Source organism: Camelus dromedarius, chromosome 10, assembly GCF_036321535.1.
Source record: "Camelus dromedarius isolate mCamDro1 chromosome 10, mCamDro1.pat, whole genome shotgun sequence".
Classification (NCBI taxonomy): Eukaryota; Metazoa; Chordata; class Mammalia; order Artiodactyla; family Camelidae; genus Camelus; species Camelus dromedarius.
In genome coordinates, this window is record NC_087445.1 from 66,664,043 (window position 1) to 66,691,233 (window position 27,191).

General features: G+C 50.2%; 1 protein-coding gene across 4 annotated transcripts in view; it reads left to right on the forward strand.

Moving 5' to 3' along the window:
• The window catches only part of GSN (gelsolin), a 54,674-nt gene that overhangs the window by 20,101 nt on the left and 7,382 nt on the right, over positions 1 to 27,191 (forward strand). For 2 of the 4 annotated variants that reach the window (XM_031450356.2, XM_064490482.1), the window contains 9 exons: positions 10,112 to 10,316; positions 11,029 to 11,183; positions 16,480 to 16,641; positions 18,453 to 18,602; positions 19,770 to 19,859; positions 22,301 to 22,433; positions 23,766 to 23,854; positions 24,045 to 24,260; positions 26,193 to 26,326. In XM_031450356.2, the coding sequence (XP_031306216.2) occupies positions 10,121 to 10,316; positions 11,029 to 11,183; positions 16,480 to 16,641; positions 18,453 to 18,602; positions 19,770 to 19,859; positions 22,301 to 22,433; positions 23,766 to 23,854; positions 24,045 to 24,260; positions 26,193 to 26,326 (1,325 nt within the window). In that variant the 5' untranslated portion in view covers positions 10,112 to 10,120. Of the gene's footprint in view, positions 1 to 8,418; positions 8,606 to 8,655; positions 8,727 to 10,111; positions 10,317 to 11,028; positions 11,184 to 16,479; positions 16,642 to 18,452; positions 18,603 to 19,769; positions 19,860 to 22,300; positions 22,434 to 23,765; positions 23,855 to 24,044; positions 24,261 to 26,192; positions 26,327 to 27,191 lie in introns of those variants that run through there. The other 2 variants (XM_064490480.1, XM_064490481.1) reach the window with 2 other exon arrangements.

The following is a 27,191-nucleotide window of genomic DNA, read 5'->3' on the forward strand; positions in this document are numbered from 1 at the left end:
AATAAATTAATAAATAAACATAAACGAAGAGGGAAAAGTACTTTTTTCATCAAATTTTTTTAAAATTTCATTTTATTGAGTTATAGTCAGTTTACAATGTTGTGTCAATTTCCAGTGTAGAGCACCATTTTTCAGTCATACATGAACATACATATATTCACTGTCACATTCTTCTTCACCGTGAGCTACCACAAGATCTTGTATATAGTTCCCTGTGCTATACAGTATAAACTTGTTTATCTATTCTCTATATACCTGTCAGTACCTACAAATTTCGAACTCCCAGTCTGTCCCTTCCCACTCTCCTCCCCCCAGCAACCACAAGTTTGTATTCTATATCTATGAGTCTGTTTCTGTACTATATTTAAGTTCCTTTGTCTTCCTCTTCTTTTTTTTTTTTTTTTGATTCCCCATATGAGCAATATCATATGGTATTTTTCTTTCTCTTTTTGGCTTACCTCACTTAGAATTAACATTCTCCAGGGACATCCATGGTGCTGCAAATGACATTATGTTGTCATTTTTTATGGCCGAATAGTATTCCATTAGTATTCCATTATATAAATATACCACAACTTCTTTATGAACATAAACAAAGAGGGAAAGTACTTTTTAAAAAGCCTTATTAAAATTAAAGAGATTAGCAAGGATCAAAAATATCTTTGAATCTCTGGTAGTTCTATTGTAGTTAAAAATTTGAGATAAATTGCAAAGACTTCCCAATCATGCTATATAGCATTTAGAGTTTTTCCATAACTGATTTTTACTAGTATCAAGTTCTGGCAGGCCTGCCTGTGAGAGAGTCTGGATGTTTTATACCCAAAGACACAGGCTCAGAGAGGCTGAGTCACTTGTCCCTGGTCACCTAGGTTGGAAGAGACAGGGCTGGGATCAGGTGGTGATCCCAGATCCCTTGTTCCTTTGAGCGGGAGTAGACCAGAAGAGAGGGAAGGGCGTCAAAAAGAGGTTTGTGGATTGGGTGAGAGTCAAGATGGGCTCTTGAAGTGCGACTCGAGGCCCTCTCCTGACATGCCTCTGCATCCTTGGCACCAATCATCCCTCCAGGCCTCTGGGCCTTGGCTGGGACCCTCCAGCCCTCCCCTGCTTTGGATGCAAGGACACAGAGATTGAAGTCAAAGGTGGGTCTGGGGGCCAGTGGGCTGTATGTTTGCAGGTCCTGGACATATGCTGGGGGGTTGTCTTTGGGTGTTCTGGTTACTGAGCGCCTGCTGTGTACCAGGCACAGTGCCATGACTCCTTCAATCCTCCCAGACAACCCAGGGTAGGACTATCACCCCAGTTTATAGAGGAGGAAAGTAAAACACTGAAGACGGGCTATTTGCCCAAGGTCCCCCTGTGGTAGGGATTCGGTTTCTGTCCAAACTCACCCTGAATGTATCTTGTGCTCCTTGGGGTGGAAGGTTGTGTCCTCTTCACACTGTTGTTCATTCTTGGTGTCCTGAGCTCACCAAGGCTCGGCCCCTGCTCCAGGATTCTGTAGTCTCTCCTTCGTCCCGCACTTGCCCCCTTTGTGTTTCTTGGAAGTTCTGCCTGCAGGGTGCAAACTGACACCCAGATGATGGGCTCCCGCTTCCAGGGCAGTCTTGGCTGTAGCTGGCTGTGCGAGGCTTGGGGACAGAGAAGGGCTTCATTCAGAGCCTGCAGCAGGAGGGAAGTGTCACCATCTTCAGATGTCCTGTCATCACTGTTCCCATTATGGTGATTATTGGCCTGAGGAGCTTCCATGGTCCTGAGGGCCACATGCATCCCTGCTAGATCCTGCTGAAGGATGCACATGGTCTCCAGACAGATAGGAGGGATCTTGTCCAGATGCTCAAATATTATTAGCCTTCTGCTGTTTCTTTCAGAATCTTCAAGTCCAAGGGCCCAAAGGGTTGTTAGAGAGGGGCTGGTTTGTTCTTCACCTGAGTCCTCTTGGCTGGGTCACCACTGAGCCAGTCATTATCTTTCTGGACGGGGCGGAAGAAAACTGGCATATTTGAACATCTGTCTTATGCCAGGCACGGTCCTAGGATCTTCCATATTTATGGTCTCATCCAATCTTCTCCACTCACCTTTGAGAAAGATATTTTTACCCTGATTTTATACGTAGGGAATTTGAGTGTCGGAGACAGACGCTTACCCAAGCCCCCAGGAGACAACCACCACGGCTTCCTTTATATGTGCACACTCTGTGCCAAGCGCTGTGCTAAGCCCCAAATGTATTTTACCTCATCAAATTCTCACAGCCACCCTAAGAAGAAGGTATTCTAATCCTTATTTTACAGATGAGGAAATTGAGGATCAGAGAGCAGAAGCCACAGAGCTGGGAAGTGGCAGGTCAGTGCTTTAAACCCAGATTTTCCTGGCGGTAGCTCTTTCCACAAATATGCACGTTGTTTTTCTCCTTGTTGGAAAGCCCTCCTCTGTGGCTTTTGCTCCTTCTGGCTCTGATTGGGGCACCACAGGCCCTGCTGCCCGCAGGGTGTTTGCAGATGGAGACTGTGTCCCCATCAGAAGATGGTCCCATGGCCACAGCACCTGCAGCTGGGCCTCCTTGTCCTGCTGGTGATTTGTGTTTGTGCCCCTGCCAGTGGGCCAAGGGGTACCAGAGGCGCTAGGGTATAGTGGTTTGCAGCTGTTTGCTGCCCTAGCTGCTGGCTGGCCACGTCTGCCAGGGCCAGTGCTTCCCCATGGAAGGCGACACAGATTGCAAAGTGGCAGGAAGGGCAATGGGCTCACGCTCACGGCCAGATCTGGCTGCTTCCAGGGCACGGGGTCAGGAAGGGCTGCTTCCAAGCCCTCTCTGAATGTCCTACCCTGGCTCTCAGCGCTAGGTGGGGTTGCCTCCGGAAGCTGGGAAAGAGCCAGTGGCTTTGGTCCCTGGGATAGTCGGCCTTGTGGAGGTGGCTTCAGCCAAGCCCCACTGGTCATCTCCCCGACAGATGTCCACACCCAAGATAGACTGGGCCAGGGCAGAGGTCCAGCTGGCCCTTACAGGGAGTCTTGTCATCTCCTGGGCTCAGGCCCCAGCTCTGGCTTGGGAACAGAGACCGGGGTTCTAGGTCTGCTCTGCCTGTCCTTTGCTATGTGACTCTGAGAAGTTACACTCTTGTTCTTGATGTCATCTACAAAGGGAGGATGGGCTAATAGTGAACATTGATGTGAGTAAGTCCTACTCTGCGGTGAACTCCAGCAGTCTCGCTCCAGAGCTCCCAATCATACTCAACTGGGCATTACTCTCCCTTTTTGCCGATGAGTGACCCAAGGCTCCGAGAGGGAAAGTAACTTGCTTTGGGTCACACAGCCCAGATCCGAACTCAAGAATCTCACTGTGAAATCTGCAACCTTTCTCCTGCACCAGTGCACGGATTTCACATGGTGTGCACATGCCTAACGTAGGCTTCTGTGCAAAGAAACTGGTTCAGGAAGGAGGATGCTAACTTTGGGGGTGCTCCTACTGTGTGTCGAGCCTTGGGCCTCCTCACTGCTCTGTGAGTCAGGTATCATCCTCCCCATTTTCTAGATCAGGAAACTGAGGCCCTGATCACAAGAGTGAAGTCTCCCAGATTCTAAAACACGTGTTCCGTCAAGTCCCTAGGGCTCCCCAGACCTCACCCGAGGCCCTGTCTGGTTCACCAGGTTTCGTAACTGGTTTCTCTGTTTACTGACCATTGTCCCATTTAGCAAAACCCTGGGGCGGGAGGGTTGGGTGCCCCCAGGAGGACCCAGAGCCAAGAAGCAAACAAGCTCGGAGAGAGGGCTTCCCACGAGTGGCCAGCTGCCCAGGAAATCAACATTGGGGTGAAGAAAAAAGAACAGGGTGGTGTCCTCCAGGACTGGCCAAGGCCTTTTGTACATTGAGGCTGGGGGCGGAGGGTGAGGCGGCCTCCTCCCATCTCTGGTAGTTTCCTTGGGAGGTCCAGAGAGCCCTGGAGGCTAGCCTAAGAGGGAGCAGGGCTGGAGCTGGTAGAGCAGGGGGTCCTGGCTCCAACTACACGGGAGGGATGAGGGCAGCACAGATCCTTCCTGGGGCGGATGCTGAAAAGCTGCCTACTGCATGTAGCACTGAGCGGGAGCCAGGAGCACCCAAGATCAGAGGTTGGGGGATCTCTGAGGTGCAGAAAAGGGCAGGGACTAGGGTATGCTCACCTAGCAAGTGCTGGCCGAGCAGGGCTGCCTCCCAAGTACAGGAAACTGGGCCCACGAATGGGACAGAGTATAGGTGCCACAGTCCATCCTCCACCCAGTGGCCACAGCCTGGAGACCTTCCTAGGGCATGCCTCTGTCCTGGGTGCTCACACAGGTGTGTGCAGGGCCAGAGGGCTTTCCTGGGGCAACCTCCTGCCCCGGTCTGGGAGGTCTGGTGGGGACCGCTGCCTCAACCACTCTGGGCTGCTGGGCTTGGCTTGGCCTTGACTGGTTCAGCACCTGCAACCCTTTATATGTAAAGGGCACTGCTGCTTCCTCTCTGCCCAGGTGGGATGGTGCTGAGAAGCCCTGCTTGACCTCCCCAGACAGAGCCTGGGGACTGGGACCAGCCAGACTTGTGTCTGAACCTCAGCAGTGCCTCTTTCCAGCTGAGTGACCTTGAGCCAGTAACTGAAACTCCCCGTGTCTCAGTTTCCTGATCTACAAAGTGGGAACTTACTTTCCCCTGGTTGCTGTGAGGAGACTCAATATCCAACACCCTTTTCCTTTCCTCCCTCTCTTTCCCAGAGATATCCAGACCCAGAGACCCAGAGGTGAGGTGGCATGCTGCCATTGGTGATGGCTGTGTCTCCTCGTGCAGGTCAGAGGCCCTGGACTGTCTGATTCAGAGGGACCTGTGAAGGCAAGATGGACCAGTGCCCCCATTTTACAGATGGGAACCCTGAGGCTCAGAGACGTGTAGGTTCCAGATGTGGTTGCATAGCCAGTATCTGGGAATGCTGGGTCTAAGAATGAGGCTTAGGGTCAGAGTGTCGGGGCCTACCCCGTGTTTTGCATAAGGAGACTCTGAGGCCCAGACAGGATAGTGATTTGCCTAAAGTCACCCAGGAAGTCGGCGGCAGAGGCAGGCCTTTATATCTAAAGGTTTTTCTTTTGCATTTAAATCCCGCTGGTCTCCTGAAGACATACATCCTCTTCCAGGCAGGGACCATGTTGTCCCCGTCCCAGTCTCCACACATCACTGCCCTGCAGCGAGGGTTTCTAGGCCATGGGCACCCCGAGGCCTGGTGCTGAGGTCCCAGGCTCCAGAGCTATGTGACAGGCAAAGCTGCAGGGCCTTTGTGGTGATCATTAACCTGGGGGCCAATGACCCCTGGGACCAAGGCCAAGCCACAGCAGCCTCTGTTAATCACCACCTGGGCAGAAGGGACTGCTCAGCTGGGACAGTTGCCCATTCAGTTTCTCTCAGGGGGGCTGGGATGATGAAAATTTCTTCTTTCTGCTTATTTGGATTTTCCAAATTGTCTAATGAGCAGGTATCACTTTGTGTATATTTTTAAGGTATGATTTCTAGATCAGTCTTGGTTTTTTTTGTTTGTTTATGAGGGGGAGGTAATTAGGTTTATTCATTTTTTTCTATTTGGAGTGCTTGTGTGCTGAGCATGCGCTCTACCACTAGAGCTATATCCTCCCCGTTAGATCAGTCTTTTATTTTTTTTTAAAGCTACATTGGATAAATACTTGTAAATAGTTTAAACCCTATAGCACATTTAAAACTTTTTTTAACACAAGTATAAGGAGGTGTAATTTAGATACCATTGCAGTTCACCCCTTGTAAGTGGACAGCACTATGATTTTTAGTACATTTTTCGGTCACATAATCCAGTGCTAGAAGGTTTTCATTGCCCTAAGATGTTCCCTTGTGCCAACTACAGTGATGTGGGTGCTTCTTCCAGCCTCCGGCAGCCAGGGCCACACTTGGGAGTGAAATTCTTCCTCCTCATCCCTTTCACACAAACTGGCTTGATGGTTGGGTGTTCACTCGCCTCGATAAGGATGTATGCAAAAACGGATGCTTTCATAAAAGAGGAGAGGAGCCCTACCAGAGTGGTTGTACAACTTGCCTTTTGCACTTGGAGCTCTCTCCGTGCTCATTGAGCGCCTGCTGTTTGCCCAGCACCGTCAGAACTAGCTCATTCTTCCTTCACAGCTACAGAGTGGTCCATTGTATGGCAGCTCCATGATTTTTTTAACTGGGACATTTGAGTCCTTTCCAGTTTTCTTCAAACAATGCTCCAGTGAACACCCTTGCACGTACATTTTTGTACTTACATTCTGTAAGTAATACTGAAGGAGATGGAACTGTTGTCACATTGTGTGTTTCAAATTTGTATAGTCAAATTGCTCTCCAGAGAGGGGAAACCGGTTTATGCTTCCATTAATCGCTTATGAGAACTGTGGGCTTTTTATCATCTTCCAGGTGCCTAGGGAGAGGGAAGGGCTGTCTGAATTGAGTCCAGAGCTGGTCCGCTGCAGGCTCGGCAGGCCCAGGCCTAGACTCACAGCCCGGAGCACTCGGGCATCTCTCTATGGCTCCCCACAGACACTGTGGTAAAATTCATATTCTCCAGTGTGGCACACAGGTCCCTACGACCCTTGCCGCCCTCTCGCCCTCTCGCCCTCTCCAGCCTCATTTCCTCTTGCTCCCATGTTTCAGATAGGACCCCTCATTATTCACTGCATGTGGCCTGTGTTTGCTTGCCCTTTGCCCGTGCTGTTCCCTCCCCTAGAATGCCTTTTCTTTCCAGTCTCCCTCCTCCCCGTCCTTTCAGGCCCAGGTCACAAATCCCTTTGTCCACTAAGCCTTCTTAGAATCTCTGCAATCTGATTTGTCTTCTCTGTGTGTGCTCCTGGCCCTTTCTCTGACCCGCAGTCCCCCTTAAATGGGAGGAGGTTGTGTGTGCTGGAGGGCAAACTTCAGCCTGATTAGACAGAAACCAGGATGGGGGGGGGGTTGGGACGTTACTAGAGCTTGTGGGGAAGGGGCATGGGAATTCCATTTACCTAATTGCAGGCCAGGCCATTTTCACACACACAGATTAGTTTAATTCTCAACAACCACTATGCCCATTTAGTAGATGAGGCATTAAAAGAGACTGAGGCATTAAAAAAAGGAATTTACACATTATTGAGGCCGGAATCAAACCCAGGTCTCCAACTCCCCAGTTCTCTTTCCTGCTCCCCACCTCCGCCAACCCTCCTCTTCCCTCTCCCTGCTCTGATGGGAGGGGGAAGGGGGGGTTGGCGGAGGTGGGGAGCAGGCCTGGATGAGTCTGCATAGCACTTCTAACCCAATGACTCCAGTGGGAGAGGGTAGGGAAGGGGAGGGAGCCTGGGAATGGGGGAAGAGACTTGAATCCTTGTCTTCCCCACAGGGAGCCAGTAGATAGAAGCTAAAACTGAAAAAACAAGAGCAAAACCAAAACAAATCCCTCCACCCTCCCCAAAACCCCTAGACAACAAAAGCTTGTTATTTAAGGTGTGAAGGTAAACCCTGAAATCATCAGCCAAAGAAGGAAGACAGAAGTGGTTGGTTGCAATGTGTCAATTTTGGGTGTAACTGACTGTACATCAATTAAATAAAAAAATTTTTTGAAAAGTGATTGGTTGCCGCAGGGTAGAAGTAAGTGGGATTGAGAGGCAAAACTTTGTACAAATAACGTGATTTTAAGTTTTGAGAAAAATAAACTTATAAAAAATAAAAATTTTTTAAAAAGAAGGAAAGAAGGGCGGTATTCAATCCCAGGAGTTGAGAGGTCTGCCCACTCCTCTGTCTTGCTTGCTCATGGGTCCAAGGAAGGTCGCCCCCTGGACTGTGTCCTTAGCTGATGGCAGTCACCAGCTAAGTGGCAGCCACCAGCTTGGTGAGCGGTGCACCCAGACCACCTGAGGTCAAATCTTGGCTATTTTATTTCCTAGTTGTGTGCAAGTTGCTTGAGCATTCTGCACTCAGTGTCCTCCTCTGTAAAATGGGGCTGTCAATAGTACCCAGTCTGTAAAGAATGTTAGCATGTGTCAGCTTTCATGTGACACAGGGAAAATCCTCAGTAAATGTTTATATTCTTTTTTTGCTGGAGACGTTAGGTGCTGAGAGGGCAGGGGTCTTGCCTAGGTTACACAGGAGACTAAGCTGGGTAGGCTCCTTGCCCTTCTTGCATGCGCCCATTTAGTGTGCAGGGAGTTAGTGCCTGCGGTATGCCACGCCCTGTGCTTGGTCTCCACCCCGGAGCTGGGGCGAAGGGGCGACCGCGCCCCGTAGGGTCGGTCCCGGTGGGAACCCCGGTGTTTCAAAAATCCAGGCCAGATCCCCGCCCCTCCCGGGCCCGCGGGGGCCCAACCCAGCCCCGCTCCCTCCCTGCAGGGCGGTCCCCGGCTCGGGCGGGATAGGCGGGCGGCTACTTAAGGTCGGTGACCCGGGAGGTCCCGGCTGCCGCCCGGGTCTTCTGCCGCCGTCGCTGCCATGGCTCCGCAACGCTCCGCACTGCTCGGCGCGCTGGTCCTGGCGCTGTGCGCGCTGTCGCCGCCGGCTCGCGGGGCCACCGCGTCGCGGGGAGCGCCCCAGGCACGGGCACCCCAGGCACGGGCGCCCCAGGGGCGGGGGCCTGAGGAGCGGGTGAGTGCCCGGGGGGCCTGGGGGCTCCCGGAGTAACTCTCTATTGTAAGTTCTTGCAGATACAGCGCTAGGAAAAGGGGAGTAATTCAGGTCTAGAATGGAAAAACTGTTTTGTTGCTTTGTAAGTATCTCTTGCTGCTTCCGGGCTCCCGTGGAAGGGGGTGGGAGCCTCAGGGCCCTGGCTGTTTCCCTCCCTAGAATCTAACCTCACCTTGGCCGGATTCCTTTTTTACCTCGCCGCTGCCTTCTGATTTCTTTCCCATCTCTGCCGCCTGATTTCTCCTCTTCCTTGTCTGATTTCTCCTTCCCTCTGCCTGATTTCTCTCCTTCCCCCTTCTGATTTCTTCTTCCATTTCAGGTTCCTCTTTCTCATCTGATTTTTCTCTCCCTCTTCAATATTTCCTCTCTTTTTTGTATAATCTCAAACCTCCGCCTGCTTATCATCATTACTGTTATTTATTCTCCCCTCTCTGATATCTCCTCTGCCCCGTCTGGTTTCTCCTCACTCCTGTTTCCCTTTTGTGTTTCTCCACCCCTCTGCCTGAGTTCTCCCATCTGGTTTTCCTGACTTCTTCCACCAGATCCGGCCCGAGGTGACCTGCGCCTGCTGATTTCCACTCTCTGGCTCCAGGCTAACCATCCCGCTCTGCTCCATCTCTAGCCCCAGCGCATGTCTGACAGTCTTTCCCCCAACTTGGACCACCTCATCTCCAACAGGCTCCTGCAGACCCCAGCTGCGTCCTCTCGCCTTTTCCAAGAAATGGAATTTGGGGGCTGGGGTTTTGGGGGGCAGGAGGGAGGAGGCAGACAGCGCAGGAGGCCACTTGGGCTCAGGCACCTAGGCCCTTCTTTGAGGGTGTGATGGGGACATGGATGGGGCATGGGAAATCTCACTTTCAAAGAGCAAAAGCAGACAGGCTGCGTGACCTCAGGCCAGTCCCTTACCCTCTTGGGGCCTCAGTTTCCCTATTCACAAGGTGGAGATGGATAATGAGCTCTCTGAGGACCCCTCTAGTTCTAAGAGCCATTGAGGATGCTGGAAGGGAACAAGCCGAGCCCCTTGGGACCCCCAGCTTTACCATTGCCATCTGAGGGGTCTCCCCATGGCCCTAAACTTCTTGGAGCCGGGGCCAGTTCCTGCTATGACATTTCCTAGCTAGAAGTCCCCCGCAGAGTCACTTCACCTCTCTGTGCCTCAGCTGTCACATCTAATTGGCACTAAGAAAGGAAGGAAGAAGGGGAGTAGAGCCTTCCGTCCCCCATCACCAGGGAGCTGAGTAGGAGAGAGACACTGGCCAAGGACGGGGTTTGGAGCCTAAACTCTGCCCTGTTTGCTCACTCATTGAGACAGGGGTTGTAGAAGAGGGCAGGCTCACCTCAAGGGTGAGGAGAGTCAGCGGCTCAAGTGAGATGCTCTTGGTGCTGGAAACCACCCTCCCTCGTGCCCCGGGGTCTCTCCCCGCCAAGGCCCCTGCCCCAGCTCAGGCTCCGCCCTGTGTTTTACAGCCCAGCAGCATGGTGGTGGAACACCCCGAGTTCCTCAAGGCAGGGAAGGAGCCCGGCCTGCAGATCTGGCGTGTGGAGAAGTTTGACCTGGTTCCCGTGCCCCCCAACCTTTATGGAGACTTCTTCACAGGCGATGCCTATGTCATCCTGAAGACGGTGCAGCTGAGGAACGGGAACCTGCAGTACGACCTCCACTACTGGCTGGGTGAGGCCGGCCCCGCCCCAGGCCCCGCCCCTCCCTCCCACCCCTCACCCCCGTAGAGCTAGACCTTGGAGTCCTGGTCCCTAGGAAGAACCTGCGGGAATTAAGTGACTACTGAGCATCAGGTATGTGCCAGGTCTTTGGCTAGTGGTTCTAAGGCTCTAGAGCCTGCCTGCCAAGTTCAGACCCCAGCTCTGCCCTTTCGCAAGTCATTCAGTGTCGCTGTAAGGTGGACGTGATCACAGTGGAAGATGACCTCATAGGACTGTTTTGAGGATTAGACAAGTCACTGTGGTGCTCAGAACTGGAGTGACTTGGGGACCCTGGACCCCCCCCCCAGCTCCAGCCACTCTCCAGTTTGCCCTTCAGAGTTGGGAGTCTGGAGTCCTGCCACAGCTGTCTGTGTGACTCCGTAAGTCCTGCTCCCTCACTGTGCCTTGGTTTCCTCATGCTCCCAGGCCTGACTTCATGCTTAGGAGGGCTGAGAGTGAGTGTGGGAGAATGTGTCAGAGCTCAGAGGACTCTTAGAGATCGTGAGTCTGGCTCCCCCAGACCTCCCATTATATAGATGGATTAACTGAGGCTCACAGGAGGCAGGGGCTTACCCAGCTTCCACAGCCAGGCCAGGTCAGTGCTCGGGCTCCAGTCTCCTCCTCCACGGGAGGCTGGGACCACTTTCCGGAAGCCAGGCTCATGCTGCTCTGACGTCCCTCAGGCAATGAATGCAGCCAGGATGAGAGCGGGGCGGCCGCCATCTTCACTGTGCAACTGGATGACTACCTGAATGGTCGGGCTGTGCAGCACCGCGAGGTCCAGGGCTTCGAGTCGGCCACCTTCCTCGGCTACTTCAAGTCTGGCCTCAAGTACAAGGTGGGTGCTGGCCAGCAGGGACAGATGCACCAATGGCAGGGTTCACTCAGGGCCATCCATCTTTCAGTCTTGTGCAGTGATGTAGGCAGACAGGTCAGAGCTCAGTCTCTGGAGTTGGCCAGCCCTTGGTTTGAATCCTGGGCCCTTTATAGCCATGTGACCTTGGACAAATAACACTCCCTCTCTGAGCCTCTGGTTTCTTATTAAATGGAGAGAAGAAAATTCTCCATCATTTCACAGGGTTGTCTTCCTAGCCCCAGCAGCGTGAGTGGGGACCTAGCCTCTTGCTTGCCCGGGGCTTGAATCTGTAATCTTCAGTTCTCAGGCCCTGATGACAGAGAGTCCTGCTTTAGGTTTTGAAAGGGCACCCTTGATCATGTTTCTCTTTCTCCTCATTAGAATCCCCCTTGAACTTGAACTCTGAAGAGTCGGAGCCCCAGCCCCCAGCCAGTGGGAGCTGAGCAAAGCTAAGCCAGGAGCCCCAAGAGGCTGTACCCTATATGCTGTGTGACTTCTGGCAAGCCACTTGGCCTCCCGGAGCCTCCCTTTCTTCTTCAGTTACATGAGAGCCAGTTGTGCCTGCCCTTCAGGCCTGGGAGAGGATTTGGTGAAGGCGTTGGTGGTAAATGCCTTGCACAGGGCTTGGCACCTTGGAAGGGCTCAGGAAAAGCTGTAGTTTTGCAAAGCTGGGGTTCTCTTTGGTCAGGATAGGCAGGGGATCACAAACTTTGATGGCCTTAATGTCGGAGTCCAAATCTCATATTTTAAGGGAGGGAGGGAAAACTGAGGCACAGAGAGGTTAAGCAGCTGGCCCAGGGTCACACAGCAAGTCCATCCCAGAGCTGGGGCCAGAATCCAGATCTCCTGACTGCCGGCTTTCTCTCGCTACACCAACCTGCCCATCATGAGCAGGGTCCTAGGATAGGGGTCAAACCCTGTCTTTGCTGCTGATGTGCTGTGTGACCTTAGAGAAATCATTGTCCATCTCTGGGCCTCCAAGTTCTGTGTTAATACGGTAGTGGCCCTATCTGCTCAGCTGATACACTGGGGATTAGATGATGGAAAAGCTCTAGTGAGACAGGTAGCAGAGGGCAGGGTGGATCCTGGGAACAGGACCTCAGCCTTTGGCTGGGTGAAGCTGGGACAGATTCCCTGGCGCCTACCAGTGCCCCCTATTGGCCAGTTCACCCATGCTCACAGCTACTCCTGCAGAACTGTCCAGCTCTCCCTTCTTCCTACAGCCCCTTCTGGGGCTTGGTACCTGCAGATAGGTGAGAAGCTTGGGACCTAGGCCCTGGCCTTGGAGAAGGACCGGGACTTTTTGTAGTTCCTGCAGCAGGAAGTGGAAAGAGCACTTGACCAGGAGTCAGAGAAATTGGGATTCAGGTCCCCAGGCCACCCCTCACAGCTGTGAGGCTTTGGGCCAATTGTTTGCCTCTGGGTGTGTGCTCATACGCGTTCCCCATTTGTCATTTGTTCCGCAAATATTTATCAAGTCCCTGTAACAACAGTGCCTGTTTATTATTGTTGCTGTGTGGACAGCAGCAACTCATAGAAATTTAAGCAACTCACACAGCGGCTAAGTGATAGAGCTGGGATTCAAACCCAGGTGTGAAGGTCCTAGCACAGAGCTGGTTCAGCATGGACATTTGAAGACTCCTTGGTCTCTGATCTTAGCTCAGGTGGAGCCTGGGAATTTGCATGTGTAGCAAGCCTCCCCCACCTTCCGGTGAATTTTCCAGGATGCTCTCAAACCATACTCCAGGAATGGTCCAGGGGATAAGTTCCTAAGCTGGACCTAGAGCTGCAACTTCAGTCCTGAAAGGCCCTGGCTTCTGTTGTGAGGTCCAAGGCCAGGCCTGTTTTCCAACATCTGCAAGTCCTCCGGCTGCCCCCGCACTTGGCAGGCCCAGCCTAAGGTTCTTGGCTTGGTGCCTTCATCAATTATAGATCCCCAAGGAGCAGAGCTTGATACGCAAGACTTGTTTCTGTGAAAGCCTGCTCCTCAGAGCCAGTTCTGTCCCTCGGGTGTGAGAAGGGCAGGGAGGGGACGAGAGCCACTAGACAGGGCTGCCACCTGACCTGGCCTGTCCTGTTCTGTGACCACCAAATCCTTAAAAGTCACTGCCCTTTTCAGAATCCGTTGATCCTGCCTCCTCCTCCTCCTCCTCCTGACTCTCAGATCTAGAGTCCCACAGACCCCTTGGGTCTGGGTTTTTTGAAACCCTTTGTTCAAGCAGAGACTGGGCTGGGCTGAGTCCTAGAAGCTCCCGGCCCCAAGAACCACATTGGATTCCTGCCCTCCATCCTGTTTCTGAGTTTAGAGTGTGGAGGGGACCAGCCCCAATCAATTTTTTTAATAAACATTTTAGCATATTGTTAAGTGTAGATCCTTATAGCTCTTTCCCTTCTGACTATATGTGTAATAAAAACTTATTATAAGATGTCAAACACTGAAATGTGGCTTTTAGAAAGTAAAAGTCCCCCGTGATTTTACTCTTGGAGATATATATACCAAATGACATATAATTTTTCTCTATATATATATGAACGTATAGATATGTGTATTCATATATAGGTATAGAAATTATCCATATATATTTTATACATATAATATATAATATCTCATCACTTTACTTTGGAAAGTGGCTTTTAAAACAATATCCTATTAAATTTCGTTCAAATAATTTAATGCCAATCTCTGCCCACCTAATGATTAGACCATAGAAAGCAACAGTCTTCAAGATTATAGTAAAAATAGTAAAAAATAGTAAAACTTTCAAAAATGTCCTGCTCCTTGTTCTTGTAGATCCACTAAATTCTCCTAAGAGCTTACTTTTATTTTTCTGTTAACTCATCTTTCCAAGTCTAATTTTCTAGATCAGTAAGATTAGAGGAGTTAGTTAGTCAGGAAATGTCTGTCCACACTGATTAGAAATCAAGTGTTCTTTTATTTTATAAATTCATATACATATACATAATTTATTGGAACTGGGATTTATGACATTGAACAGCCCTTTTACTTTTTTAAAAGAAAGTTTCTATTTTTTAATAAAAAATAAAAGGCAAGCTTAAACAAGAGAAATATTTTAGAGATGTGTAAAAAAAAGTTAAGGTCTTATTCTTCCCTTATTTCCCCATTTCCTCCTCTCTGAGGAATCCATGGAAATAGTGTGTCCAGCACCTTTTGGAAAAGCTTTTCAGTTCCACTGTCTACCTCCAGCTGAATGAAGTCCCGGGATCAGTGCTAACCACAGGCACTCGGGAGTTCCTGGCTGGCCAACTTGGGGGAAGCTGGTGTTTGGAAGGGCGAATGTGGGGGTAAAACTTCCACCAATTAGCTGGAGCCCTGGGCACGGGACTTAGCCTCTTTGCATCTCAGTCTCCTTGCCTGTGAAGTGGGATAATAAGAGTCACTACTTCAGGAGGTTGTGGGGACCACATTGCATGTCAGTAAAGGAGGTGCCCCAGCCTCTGGCTCGGGCTTAGTAAGTGGCAGCCTCTGCAGTCATTACCAGGTGAGCACAGGGCATTACATCTTCTTCCTCAGCTGCCCTTGCTCACCTGCTTCCCTGCAGGAGGGCCCCTGAAGTCTGGTGGAAAGAAAGGCTCTGTGAATGCCTTGGCCGCCCTGCTGAGCCCAAAGGGATGCTCTTGAAAGGCCTCATTCTGGTACCAGAAAAGGACACCAGGGGGCGCTCCACTCACAACAGGGAAAACATTTCTACTTGAACAACTTTGCTCTGAACAATGGTTTATTCCTGCCTCCCATCCTGGGTGACCTTCAGAAACCCCGATGTTGGGGGAAGAATGTGGGTGCTATAGATTTAGTCACACCGGGGTTTGAATCCTTGCTCTACCATTTACTAGCTTCGAGATCTTGGGCAAGTCTCTTCACTTCTGGGATCTGCTTTCCTCATCCGTAAGATGGGGATAATGACACCTCCCTCATAGGTGACGCATGCGAAATGCCCCGCACAGTGGGCGTTAGCGTTTCCCCACCCTGTCTATACTGCTTACTGTGTGTAGACGTAATAGGAGCCCAGTTAGACTTGCTCCCTTTCCTGCACGGACAAGAGTCAGACTTGGCTTCGCTCTGCAAAGTGTGTTGGCAGCGAGGGTCCTGGAGAGGGTGGCCACATTCCTGGCCTTAGTGGAAACCCTTCTGACTCCACCCCCGTAACATATGGAGCAGAGAGACGAACCAACAGCAGATTGTGAACAGGAGGCAAGGTTCTATCCTTAGCTGTGCCACACGCTTGGGAGTGCCCTGGAGTAAGGACTTCACTTCTCCAGGCTTCCCTTTCATCATGGGTAAAACGCGAAGCTCTGTGAGGACCTTCTCAGCTCTGACTTGACCCCCCTGGGTACTGGGGTCTGGGGCCGGCAAGCACCTGGGGCTGGGACTTTTCTTGGCTTTCTGCTGAGCCCAGGGCAGTTTTGACTGCTGCAGAGAAGCCCTCCTGAAGTTCCCTGGGACTTGGTGATGGACGCAGGGGGCGGCACAGCAGGGGCCTGTGTCACCATTTCAGAAGCGAGAGGGCTCAGAGGCTCACAGAGGGGAAGAGACTTACCCAGAGTCACCCAGCATGGTAGTGGCAGGTTAGAGGCTTGAACTTGAGGTTGGTGCTCTGTCCCTTACCCACAGCTGCCTGTGAAGGCACAGCTGGGTGGGACTTGCTGCAGAACCGTCGGAGGAGGGAGGGGAATGGGATTGGCTGGAGCAATCTTGCTAGAGACAGCCTTGAAGGATAGGAAAGCTTTGGATGAACACTTCTCCAAGTGGGTTTTGCAGGATGTTCGCTGGAGCTGCAAGCAGGATGTGGAGGAGAAAAGCAGTTCTTGATTCAGTAGGGTAGGGAAATGCTGTGTCAAACAAAAGGCAAGCAGGCTTAGTTACCGTGGGACTTCCCAGAGCCTTTATCATGCGGATGTGCGTTGTGTAACAGTCAGGGGGCAAGTAAGGAGCATTCCTTGTGCTTATTTGATCATGGAACCCTTTCCTTGCAGGGTATCTTGGGGGATTAGAGTTCCTTAGAACAGCCCTGGGGAACTGCAAATTTTGAGAAAGGAATGTTTGTAGTTTTTGATCCAGGAAAGTGGGCCCAGGGATCTTTGTTAGCGGAGTGTGAGATTCAAAGGGATGGCAGCAAGGTGCAGTGCGTAGGGAATCTGCCGGCAGGCCACAGGTCCACAGGCCAGGATTTCCTTCTGTTACTCATCTCTATCCCTTTCCCCCGTGTCTGCCTCCTGGGACCCTCTCCCTCGGGCTGACACTGTCTCTTTGACCCGACAGAAAGGAGGCGTGGCATCAGGATTCAAGCACGTGGTACCTAACGAAGTGGTTGTGCAGAGACTCTTCCAGGTCAAAGGGCGGCGTGTGGTCCGCGCCACGGAAGTGCCTGTGTCCTGGGACAGCTTCAACACCGGTGACTGCTTCATCCTGGACCTGGGCCACGTGAGTCCTGCCCCGCCCTTTCCCGGGGCCCCCTGAGGTGCTCCAGGCCCGGCCAGGCTTGACTCTGGGGAGGTGGACACATCCACATGAACAAAGGCAAAGACACAGCGGGGCAACCGCAGGGCCAGCCACCCCCGTGCACGCACGTGCTCTCGGCATGAGTCAGACACGCCTGCAAAGACCAGGCGCAGGCGTGCCTGGCGTGTAACCGCAGACTCAACACATACATGTACACAGACCTCGTGCACCGCGTACTTCGACTTCAGCTGACATACAGGCTCCCTGACACGTTCGCATGCACATCCTGTGTCACTCACTTGCAAACCCATGGCGGGCATGTACCAAACCTACAGGCTCTGGGAATGTCACCAATATTTTATAATAACTACAAATGGAGTGTAAGCTTTAAAAATTGTGAATCACTATGTCGTCCACCTGAAACTTATATAATATTGTATATCAACTGTATTTCTTTTTTTTTAATTTATTTTTTTAAGGTGGCAGTTTCTTTTTATTTACTTATTTATTGGGGGAGAGGTAATTAGGCTTATTTATTTATTAATGGAGGTACTGGGGATTGAACCCATGACCTCGTGTGTGCTAAGCATGCACTCTAACCACTGAGCTATACCCTCCCACCTCTACGATATTCAATTAAAAAATCTATAAGCTCTTGCCCAGCAGGCGTGGACATGGCTCCATGACAAATGCCTATACGGGGAGGCCTGAATGTGTTGTTCAAGGGCCCACATGTGTGTGTGTCATACGTGTAGTCGCACATGCACACTTGTATATGGCTCTGAGTGGGGGATGCACTTACCCAGGCCCACCTCACAGATGTGTGATGCTTTGTACACATTCTTCCCAAATCCATGTACACTCGTATCTGCAGAAGGACGTGGCCAGACCCTCCCCTCCCCACCTCATGCACACCTGTGATGTAATGTCTGTGTAAACAGAGGCACACACTCAGTGTCTGCTTGTTATTAAAGTACAACAGACACACGCAAGAGTGTGTGAATCCTGAGTGGACACCCTAGGGATTTCACATAGTGAACACACCCATGTCATTAGCCCCAGATCAGGAAACAGAGCATCACCAGCCCCCGGAAGGCCCCGCCGGTCCCCATCTAGTCCCTTCATCGCCAAGGGTGACCATCGTTCTGAACTCTCTCAACCAACAGCACAGAGTAATTCCACCTGTTTCTGAACTCCATCTGTGTGGACTTACTCCTTTTGACATGACTTCTTTTGCTTGACATTCTCTTTCTGAGCTCCGTCCGTGTGGTTGCCTGTGGCTGTAGACTGTTCCTTCTCCTTGCTGTTAAGATTAGACTGGGCGGACCTGCCAGTTTCTTTAGCCTTTCTGTTGTTGCTGGGCCCTTGGGGCCGCGTGGGGCTATTCCAGGTGGTGTGACTGAACGTTCTTGCACAGGTCTTTTGGTGGCTGCTGGCTCGTAAGGTATTGATATACTGAGCTTTAGAAGGTACAACCAGATGGTTTTCCAAAGGGGTTGTACCAATTTCTATTCCCACGAGCAGGCAAACACTTTTATACACGTGTTATATGTAGATGTACCAGTGAAAAACCACATAGCCCAAGCCATGCACTCGCATATCCTGGTGCCCGTGGACCACACCCGTTGTGCTTGGATGTGGACGTGTGTGTGCTCCGCCGGCCCTCACCTGTGTAAGCAGAGAACAAGCTGAGCTTACACACCCCCGATAGCCTTCTCCTTGTATGTCACTGGGTTGGGCTTATACAAGGGACAGGGCACTGCCTTAAGGGGGGGGGGGTCCCTGTCTTACAGGACATTTACCAGTGGTGCGGCTCCAACAGCAACCGATTTGAGAAGCTGAAGGCCACACAGGTGTCCAAGGGCATTCGGGACAACGAGCGCAGTGGCCGGGCCCAGGTGCACGTGTCTGAGGAGGGCGCCGAGCCTGAGGCGATGCTCCAGGTACGCACAGCCACGTCCCAGGAGCGCAGGCTGGGCTGAACGTGGGGACAGGATGCTCGTTGCTTTCCTGCATTCAGGAGGCAGTTTGGAGATGAACTGGTTTCTTCCCCCAAGCTGGAAAGGTAGCTTCCCCGACAGCTCCCAGACTCCCCTGAGAGGGGTGGCTGGAATCCCAGGGCCTGGTGCATGCTGGGGTTGTGAGCCACATCCTCCCCCTGGGAGGGCCAGGTGGTCCATAGGAGCTGAGGAGGAGGAGGGTCTTGGCGTCTTCTGAGGACAAGCCTGGTGCTGGGGAAGCTCAGAAAGAGACAACTGAGACCCAGTCCCCTCTTTCCTCTTCTGACCATTGCTAGTCATTTATAGCCCATTTCATCAACTGCATGGTGGCATTGCCAGTCGTTGTGGTTTGAGGACATATCAATAGAGGCAAAGTTCACCAGGAAAAGGAGGAGACCATGGGCTCTGCTCCATGCCACTTGGCTCCTGCTTGCCTGAGGGCACTGGGTTCTGGTTTTTAGAAAAAGCAGGAGGTGACTATTATGGGGAGGAACCCGGATACCAAACTTGATGTCTTGGGAGGGGCAGGGGCTGGGGCCATTGAGGCTGGAGGTAGCTCAGAGTGGAGACATGAAAACAGGCTTTAAAGTCATAGGGATATGGCTTCAAATTCTAATTTAGTCACCTTATAGCTGTGTAGACAAGGTACTTCATCTGTCTGGGTTTCCATTCCCTCTCCTGTGAGATGAGAGTGATCATCTGTGCCTCCTAGCATAGGTGTGAAGATGAAATGAGGTCTGTTATAGGCATGTGGTGAACGGTGTTCAGTAGCTTTGTTTATCATTGTTGGAAAGCTCGAAGGAAATAGAATAAAAATCTGAAGGACTGGAGGCAGAGGAGCAGGTTCTCATGGAGCTCCTGGAGACAGGGGACAGAGGGGGAAGGACTTGACAGGCAGACCTGGTTAAGCTCCGCACACAGGAGGCACATGAAGAGCTTCAGGGCGTCTCTGGAGGGGATCCTACCCTCAGCAGAAGGTCCTCGTGGATGCCCGTGTGGTCCTTGCCTGTCTGGGGAGGGAGCTCTCTCAGGAGCCCAGGCACCTCCCTAGGGGAGGAGGCTGCCGGGAGCTCACCACCACCCTTTCCTCCATCTCTCCATCTCCTGCAGGTGCTGGGCCCCAAGCCTGCTCTGCCCGCAGGGTCCGAGGACACAGCCAAGGAGGACGCAGCCAACCGCAAGCTGGCCAAGCTCTACAAGGTGAGCGTCAGCGGCTCCGTCCCATGGGTATGGGGACAGGACAAGGAGGCAGGAGACCTGGTCTTCCCGAGCTCCCCTGCCGTGGGGCCTTGAACAAAGCACGCGTGGGGTGAGGTCTCCAGTGGACACCCATCAGCTTCCTTTGCCTTCCTGCACGAGGAATAAGAGAGTGCCGGTGACTGCGGACACATCTGTGTCAGGTTCATCCACGGGGTCTTGGGCAGCACCTGTCCGCTCTCTGGGTCTCAGTTTCCTAGTCTGTAAAGGGGGGAGAAGGGCAGTAGAGTCAATTTTGCAGGATCTCCGGGAGTTCACAGAGACTGCGGATGGAAATGTTTAGGAAAATACAGGAAATACTACAGGTGTATGCATGTGAGTCAAGGGGCAGGTTATGATTAATGAGTTTATTGATAATTTCTTCTTGTGATTTTAAAAACTAAATTGAGGCTGACACTGAACTAAGGAACTCTGGCTCCTCGCTGAGCCCATGACACTCGTGTTGTGCCCTAGGCTTACTTGTGGTAAAATAACAACAAAACGGGGTGCAGATTCTCATTGCCATCACAGAAAAACCACATTATTGGTTTTCATCCTGATTTTGAAGTAATACATGTTCATGGTAAATAACAATAGTGAGCAATACTCAAGAACATAAAAAGAAAATAAAAATCAAAGTAATGTCACTAGGTTAAGATAACCAGTACTTAATTTAAAAATGGATTTTAAGTACAAAAGTAAAAAAACTTAATTTTTAAAAAATCAGCCTCTAAACAAGATCCTACTGTGTAGCACAGGGAACTGTATTCCATACCTTGTAATAGCCTATAATGAAAAAGAGTATGAAAAGGAGATATACACACACACACACACACACACACACACATATACATACGTGTATATAAACCTGAATCACTATGATGCACACCAGAAATTAAAATAATGTTATAAACTGACTATACTTCAATTAAAGAAAAAAAATTTAAAAATCAGCTTCCCCTCTAAAAAAAAATTAGAAAAAGAAAATCAGCTTCCCCTCCTCCCCTCTCCATGGGTTACCATGGTTACATGGTTACCCTTTTGGTGAAAGAACCTCCAGCTACATCTTTCTGTGTCTAGTTGCATATTTTTCCATCTCTGTTTGATATTAAGGGATCCAAACTATTCGTGTTTTTCTGTAGCCTTCTCTTTTCCACATGACATGGTCAGGAATATCCCTCTGTAATAGAGAGCCACATGGCCCTTTATAATGGCTGTATAGTATTCTATTGTACGAATGTAAGAATCTCAGCAGACCCCTCATTGATGGACTCTGGAATGTTTCCACCTTTTACAATGGCAAACAGTCCCTCTTGGTGCCCTTGTGTTAAGTATGGCATTAGGGAAGCTTCTAGACATGGACTGCTGGGTCACAGGCTAAATAATGAGTCAGTGATTGAAAATACCAGTTTTGGAATAGGACTCCCTGAGCTCAAATCCCAGGTCTGGTACTTTGTAGCTGTGCAGGTTACTTAACATTTCTGTGCCTTGGTCTCATTGGGAATAAAATGGGGAGAGTAATAGGACTATCCTAGGGTTGTTGTAAGGATTAAAAGAGTTCCAAAATTGTGTAAGTGATTAAATTGTATCAGTTATTTTAGATTGCTTACAACAGGGCCTGGTGCATAGTAAGTTTTCAATAAAGTCCGAACACTTAACTGTTTAAAATTCTGATACGTTATTACTAAACTGCCCTCTGGAAGGGCTCCCTGACTATCCTCACCTGGGGTTGGAAAGTGCCTGTTTACCCAGAGCCTTGTCAACACTGAGTGTTGTCAATCTTTTGAATTTTGGTCCACTTTTTCCCTAAACTTTAATGAACTTTTCATTTTAGAATAATTTTTAGGTTTACAAAAAAATTGCAAAGATAGTACAGAGGGTTCCCATATCCCCTTCACCCAGCTTCCCCTTAACATCTTAACCAAGTCTGTTTGTCAAAACTAAGAACTTAACATCAGTTCAATATGATTAACCAAACTGTAGGCTTTATTCAGATTTCCCCAGTTTTTCATTCCAGGTTCCAATCCAGAAGACTGCACTGCGTTTAGATCTTTTTTCTTCTCTTTGCTTTTTAAACGGATGAGGTAGAATATCTCCAGTACCTTTTTGCCAACGAAACACTTCTTTTTGTCTGCCACCCGCCTTCCTGCATTTGCTCCCCCTGCCCTTTCTGTGTGCGGTTTCCAGGCTGCCCCTGTGTGTTGGTCACAGATGTGGTTGTGACAAAGCAAAAAAGGATAAAGAAATCCTGAATGAGCTTCAGGGTTTGAGGGTGCAGGCCCAGGTGTCGTTGGGGGTCGGGGTGGGACGTGGGCCTCCCCACGTGTTGGCTTGGGGGCACCCTGTGGGCAGGCCAAGGTGGTGGGAGTCACTCATGGGCTGACCTCTCTCTCCCCTTCACCCAGGTCTCCAACGGTGCAGGCACCATGTCGGTCTCTCTCGTGGCTGATGAGAACCCCTTCGCCCAGGGGGCCTTGAGGTCAGAGGACTGCTTCATCCTGGACCATGGCAGAGATGGGAAAATCTTTGTCTGGAAAGGTACTGGGGAGAGGGGAAGGGCTCTGCCAGAACCTCAAGTGGGAGCTCCTGCCGCCTTGCAGGAATTTGACTCACCAGGCCTGGTAGAGTGTGTGGTGATACTGTGGGCAGTGGAAATTAGGAGTCTTGCTTGGTCTAAAGCCCTGGCTTTGCAGTTGATTTGCTGTGTGATCTTGGGCACTGTACTTACCTCTCTGGGCCTCAGATTTTCTATTTGGGTTAAAACTGGTGTTTCCCAAGTGTGTTATAATATTATTTCTTAGAAAGGTTAATGGATATCATGTAAAAAAATATGTTAAAAATATAGTTCTGTGATCAGATAAATGTATGGGCAACACTGGATTAAATCATGCTAGCAGGTTTGTTTATTGCAGGACTTTTAAGAGCCTTTAACTTGCTGGTGTATGTTGGGGCTTTTCATAAGGTGATCTGGGTTCTGTTTGGGCAATGCTATGCTAGGGATCTGTGGAACTCCTGGTGGAATGTCTTGTGGGACTGATTGTGGGAGGCTCTTGGAAAAGGTCAGCCCGGATGTTTCTGAGAGACGCTGGATGTTCTGGGAGGACCTGTCAGCATCTTCCCAGGAAGCTCTACGACTTGTGCAAAGAAGGGGACAGAAGTGGGAGGAGGCAGTGGGTGGACAGAGAATGGCAGAGGTGGGGGGAGAGAGATGGAGCACTTGTGGCTATAATAATAATAATAATAATAATAATAATAATAATAATAATTATTAATAATATTAATTATTAAAAATAATATTAATTATTATTATTATTATTATTATTACTACTACTACTACTACTACTACCACTACTACTATGACTACCACCTGGGCCCCTCAACCTTGGTGACAAGAAGGCTGGGGCTGGCGGGCTGGCACCAGCTGTCCAGAAGCTGTCCAGGCATGGAAAGGCTCTCAGGGTTGGGGTAAACTCAAACTGTGGGGGGAGGAGCCCCTACTGTGGACAATGACTTAGAGGGGAGGGGCCTGAGGGTCCGAGTAGCAGCTACTTACCATCTCTAAGACTCTGGTTTCCTTGTACGTAAATGAGGACAAGCTATTTAATGATCTTTGTCACATAAGGTTGTCATGTGGACTACATGCAGGAATTTTGGTAGAGTTTTGAGCTCAGTAGATGGGCCACAATGGTCAGTGTGCTTGCTGTCATCAGCCAGGACCCCAGCTGGACCCCTGGAGGCTCATGGCGTGGTCAGCTCCAGGGTCGCTGGCCTTGGCTGTCCGCAGTCTAAGAAGAGGGAGGGAGGTTTGGCTGCTGCTTTCCCGGGTCACTGGACGCTGACCCCAGGCCCCTTATTCTCATCTGCCGACAGGCAAGCAGGCCAACACGGAGGAGAGGAAGGCTGCCCTCAAAACGGCCTCCGACTTCATCTCCAAGATGGACTACCCCAGGCAGACCCAGGTGAGTCTGGGAGCCAGGTAGGACAGTGAGAACGGGTCCAATTTGGGTGCGGAAGGGCTGGGCTGGGGTGGGTGTCCCAGCCTCAGTGCGGACTGGGTGTCTGAGCCTCTCTTGAAGACCCCTGCTGGGCCACCCCTGTCCCCAGGGGCACTCCAGCCCAGCCACATCCTGCTCTTCCTCCCACCCTCAGGTCTCCGTTCTTCCTGAGGGTGGTGAGACTCCACTGTTCAAGCAGTTCTTTAAGAACTGGCGGGACCCAGACCAGACGGATGGCCTGGGCCTGGCCTATCTCTCCAGCCATATCGCCAACGTGGAGCGTGTGCCCTTCGACGCTGCCACTCTGCACACCTCCACTGCCATGGCCGCCCAGCACGGCATGGATGACGATGGCACAGGCCAGAAACAGGTACCGGGGGGCTGGGTGGGCATGCTTAGGCCCCTTCCTTGCTCCCTCGCAGGCACCTCTGGCCCAGCCACTGCCTCCTGCTTCTCTGAGGATGTTTCTATAAGAGATTTTGACCACAGTTTTGGTGGTTGGGATTCTTTCGTCTTACTTGATTTTTTACAACCAACATACCCTAAGTACCTACTGCTTGCCAGGCCCTGTGCCAGGTGTCTCAGACCCCACCCTGCCCGAGAGAAGTGCCTGTCTGGGAGGGGAGATGATCACAGCCACAGCTGATTGCTCAGACCTGTGTGGTCAGTGGAAGATGGGAGGTGCATGGGGATTATGGGAGCAGGAAGGGCAGTGAGGGTGGGTGGACAGGGCATTTGTCACAGAGATGGAGACCCTTTTGTTGGGCCTCAGAGTATGAGTAGGAGTTTGCTGCCAGAGAGGGAGAGTGGGTATTCCAGGCAGAGAGCTGTCCTGGGAGCCTGGTGATGGTGTCCTCCAAAAGAGCCTTGAACCCGTGTCCAAGGGTGTGGACTTGATCCTGTAACCATTATGTGCTAGTGAGGGTTTTCTTTTCTTTTTCTTTTTTTAAAAGCAGAAATTGCTTCTGAAACTCACTGTGAAGATGAATTAGAGGCAAGAGAACAAGGGTAGAGACCTCATGAGGAGGTCACTATAATAGTTTAGGAGAGAGAAAATGACCTTGAGACCAGGAAGGTGACAGCAAAGATGGAGAGGTGGGGTTCAGAGATGTTTATGAGGTAGAATCCACTTCAGAAAAACGTTGACTCTATTCTATATAATAGAAATAGCAAAAGAGTTCATTTGTATTTATTATTTTTCTCATTGGCATTATTATTCTTCGTTCATCATTCATTCATTACTTCAGTGGGAGGGGAGGGTGCGATGAAAATGATCAGGATAGAGCAGTGGAGAAAGGGCCCTGGCCACCCGGCTGTATGACCTAGGGCGAGCTGCTTAACCTCTTGGAGCCTCACTTTCCTCACCTGTAAAATGAGATTTAATCCCATCCCTTTCAAGAATCTTCCAGGGTTAGAGATTCTGGGCTTGTTTCCTTGGATTGCAGCACCACCAGGTGGCGCTGCAGGGCTTTGTGAGCACTTGGGAAACTGTCACCAGAACTCTGCAAGGAGATCTGGCAACAGGAGTCATTCTGAGGTCACCGAGCGATGGCCCTGTCTCTGCAGCTGATCTACAAAATCCAGACAATTAAAGAATGATACCGATAATGGTAATATTAGTAATAAAATAATAATAATTTTAATAAGAGTCACTGCTGCCTGCAGAGCCATCACCCTTTTTTTCCAGGCACGGTGCTGGACTTTTGTGAATAAACTTATTTGATCTTCACAACAACCCTTATTATTCCCGTTTCTCGGATGGGGAAACTGAGGCTCATTGATGTTAAGCAAGTCATGCAAGGTCTCACAACCTCTAAGGGGGTGGAGCCTGATTTGGATCCAGGTTATATATTGATTTGTAGCTTTAGCCTGGGTTACCTAGCGTTATACCCACTAAACACATGTTCCAAGTACCACCATGCAAAAAATAATGGGAAAAAAATTTTTAATGAAAAAAAGAAACAAAAATTTTTTTAAAAAGGAAAAAATTTAAAAGAAGATAAAAAGAAAAAAAACAAAGAAAAAAGAAAAATTGAAAATAAATACCACCATACAGCTCGCCCTGCCTGTGCTGATCTTTACGAGGAGGAAGTACAGGGTGGGGCTGGGTGCAGTGGAAGGATCCCGGAGCAGAAGACCTGGGTTTGAGTCTCTGTGATTCAGGCCAGTTACTTAACTTCAGTCTGAGTCCAAGTGGAGTCCGCTGTGTGACCGCTCCCCACCACTCTGGTTTCCCAGCTGGTCTGAGTTGAGGGGTGCGAGGGGAGGTGCACTGTGTCTGAGCCCAGCTTTGCTCTGGTAGATCTGGAGAATTGAAGGCGCCAGCAAAGTGCCCGTGAACCCCGCCACATATGGGCAGTTCTACGGTGGTGACAGCTACATCATTCTGTACAACTATCATCACGGCAGCCGTCAGGGGCAGATCATCTACAACTGGTGAGGGTCTGGGGCCCTGTGCTGAGGGGTGCGGTGTCGGGGGCACCGGCTGGACCCTGAGCAAGGGGGTGGTGAACAGGGCTAAGGGAAACCTGCGGGTGTGTGGCCCTGAGGCGGGACAGCCACACTTTGTTGGGAAAGGCTGTCGTCCAGAGGGCAACATCACCTGTCTCATTTCTCAAAACAACTTTTAAACAATTCTCATAAAGGCGTCACATGTCCATTGTAGGAAATGTAGGAAACAGGGAGAAACAAAGAGAAAATCTCTCCCCCAATTCCACTCTAAGTACAGTTTATCCTCCCATGTGTTTTCTAATTAAAAAGTATTTTTAATTCTTTAAAAATAGATAATGCAGTCACAAGTCAAAAATCAAAACAGAATGATAAAAAGGCATCTACTGAGCAATCTTGTCCCCATCCTGTCCCTCTCCACTTTCCTCTCCAACCCCCATCTCTCCATGGATACCCACTTTCATTAATTTCTTGTACATCCTTCCAGTATTTTTAATCCAAGTATATACAAATATGACCCTATATTCTTAATTCTCTCCCTTCCTTAAACACAAAGATAGCATACTATGTATGCAGTCCTGCACTTTGCTCTTTTCACTTAATACTTCCTGGAGCTCATTCTATGAAAAGCTTCCTTACTCTTTTTCACAGCTGCATAATATTCCATTGTGTGGCTATCCTGTCGTTTATTTAACAAACTTCCTGCTGATGCCTACTTAGATTGATTCCACACTTTTGCTATTACAAGCATTGCTGTGATTAGTGACTTTAAACGAACATCACTTTGAATGTGTAGAGAAATAGTTCTAGAATAAGTCCCCCAAAATGGGATTGCTGGGTCAAAGAGTAAACG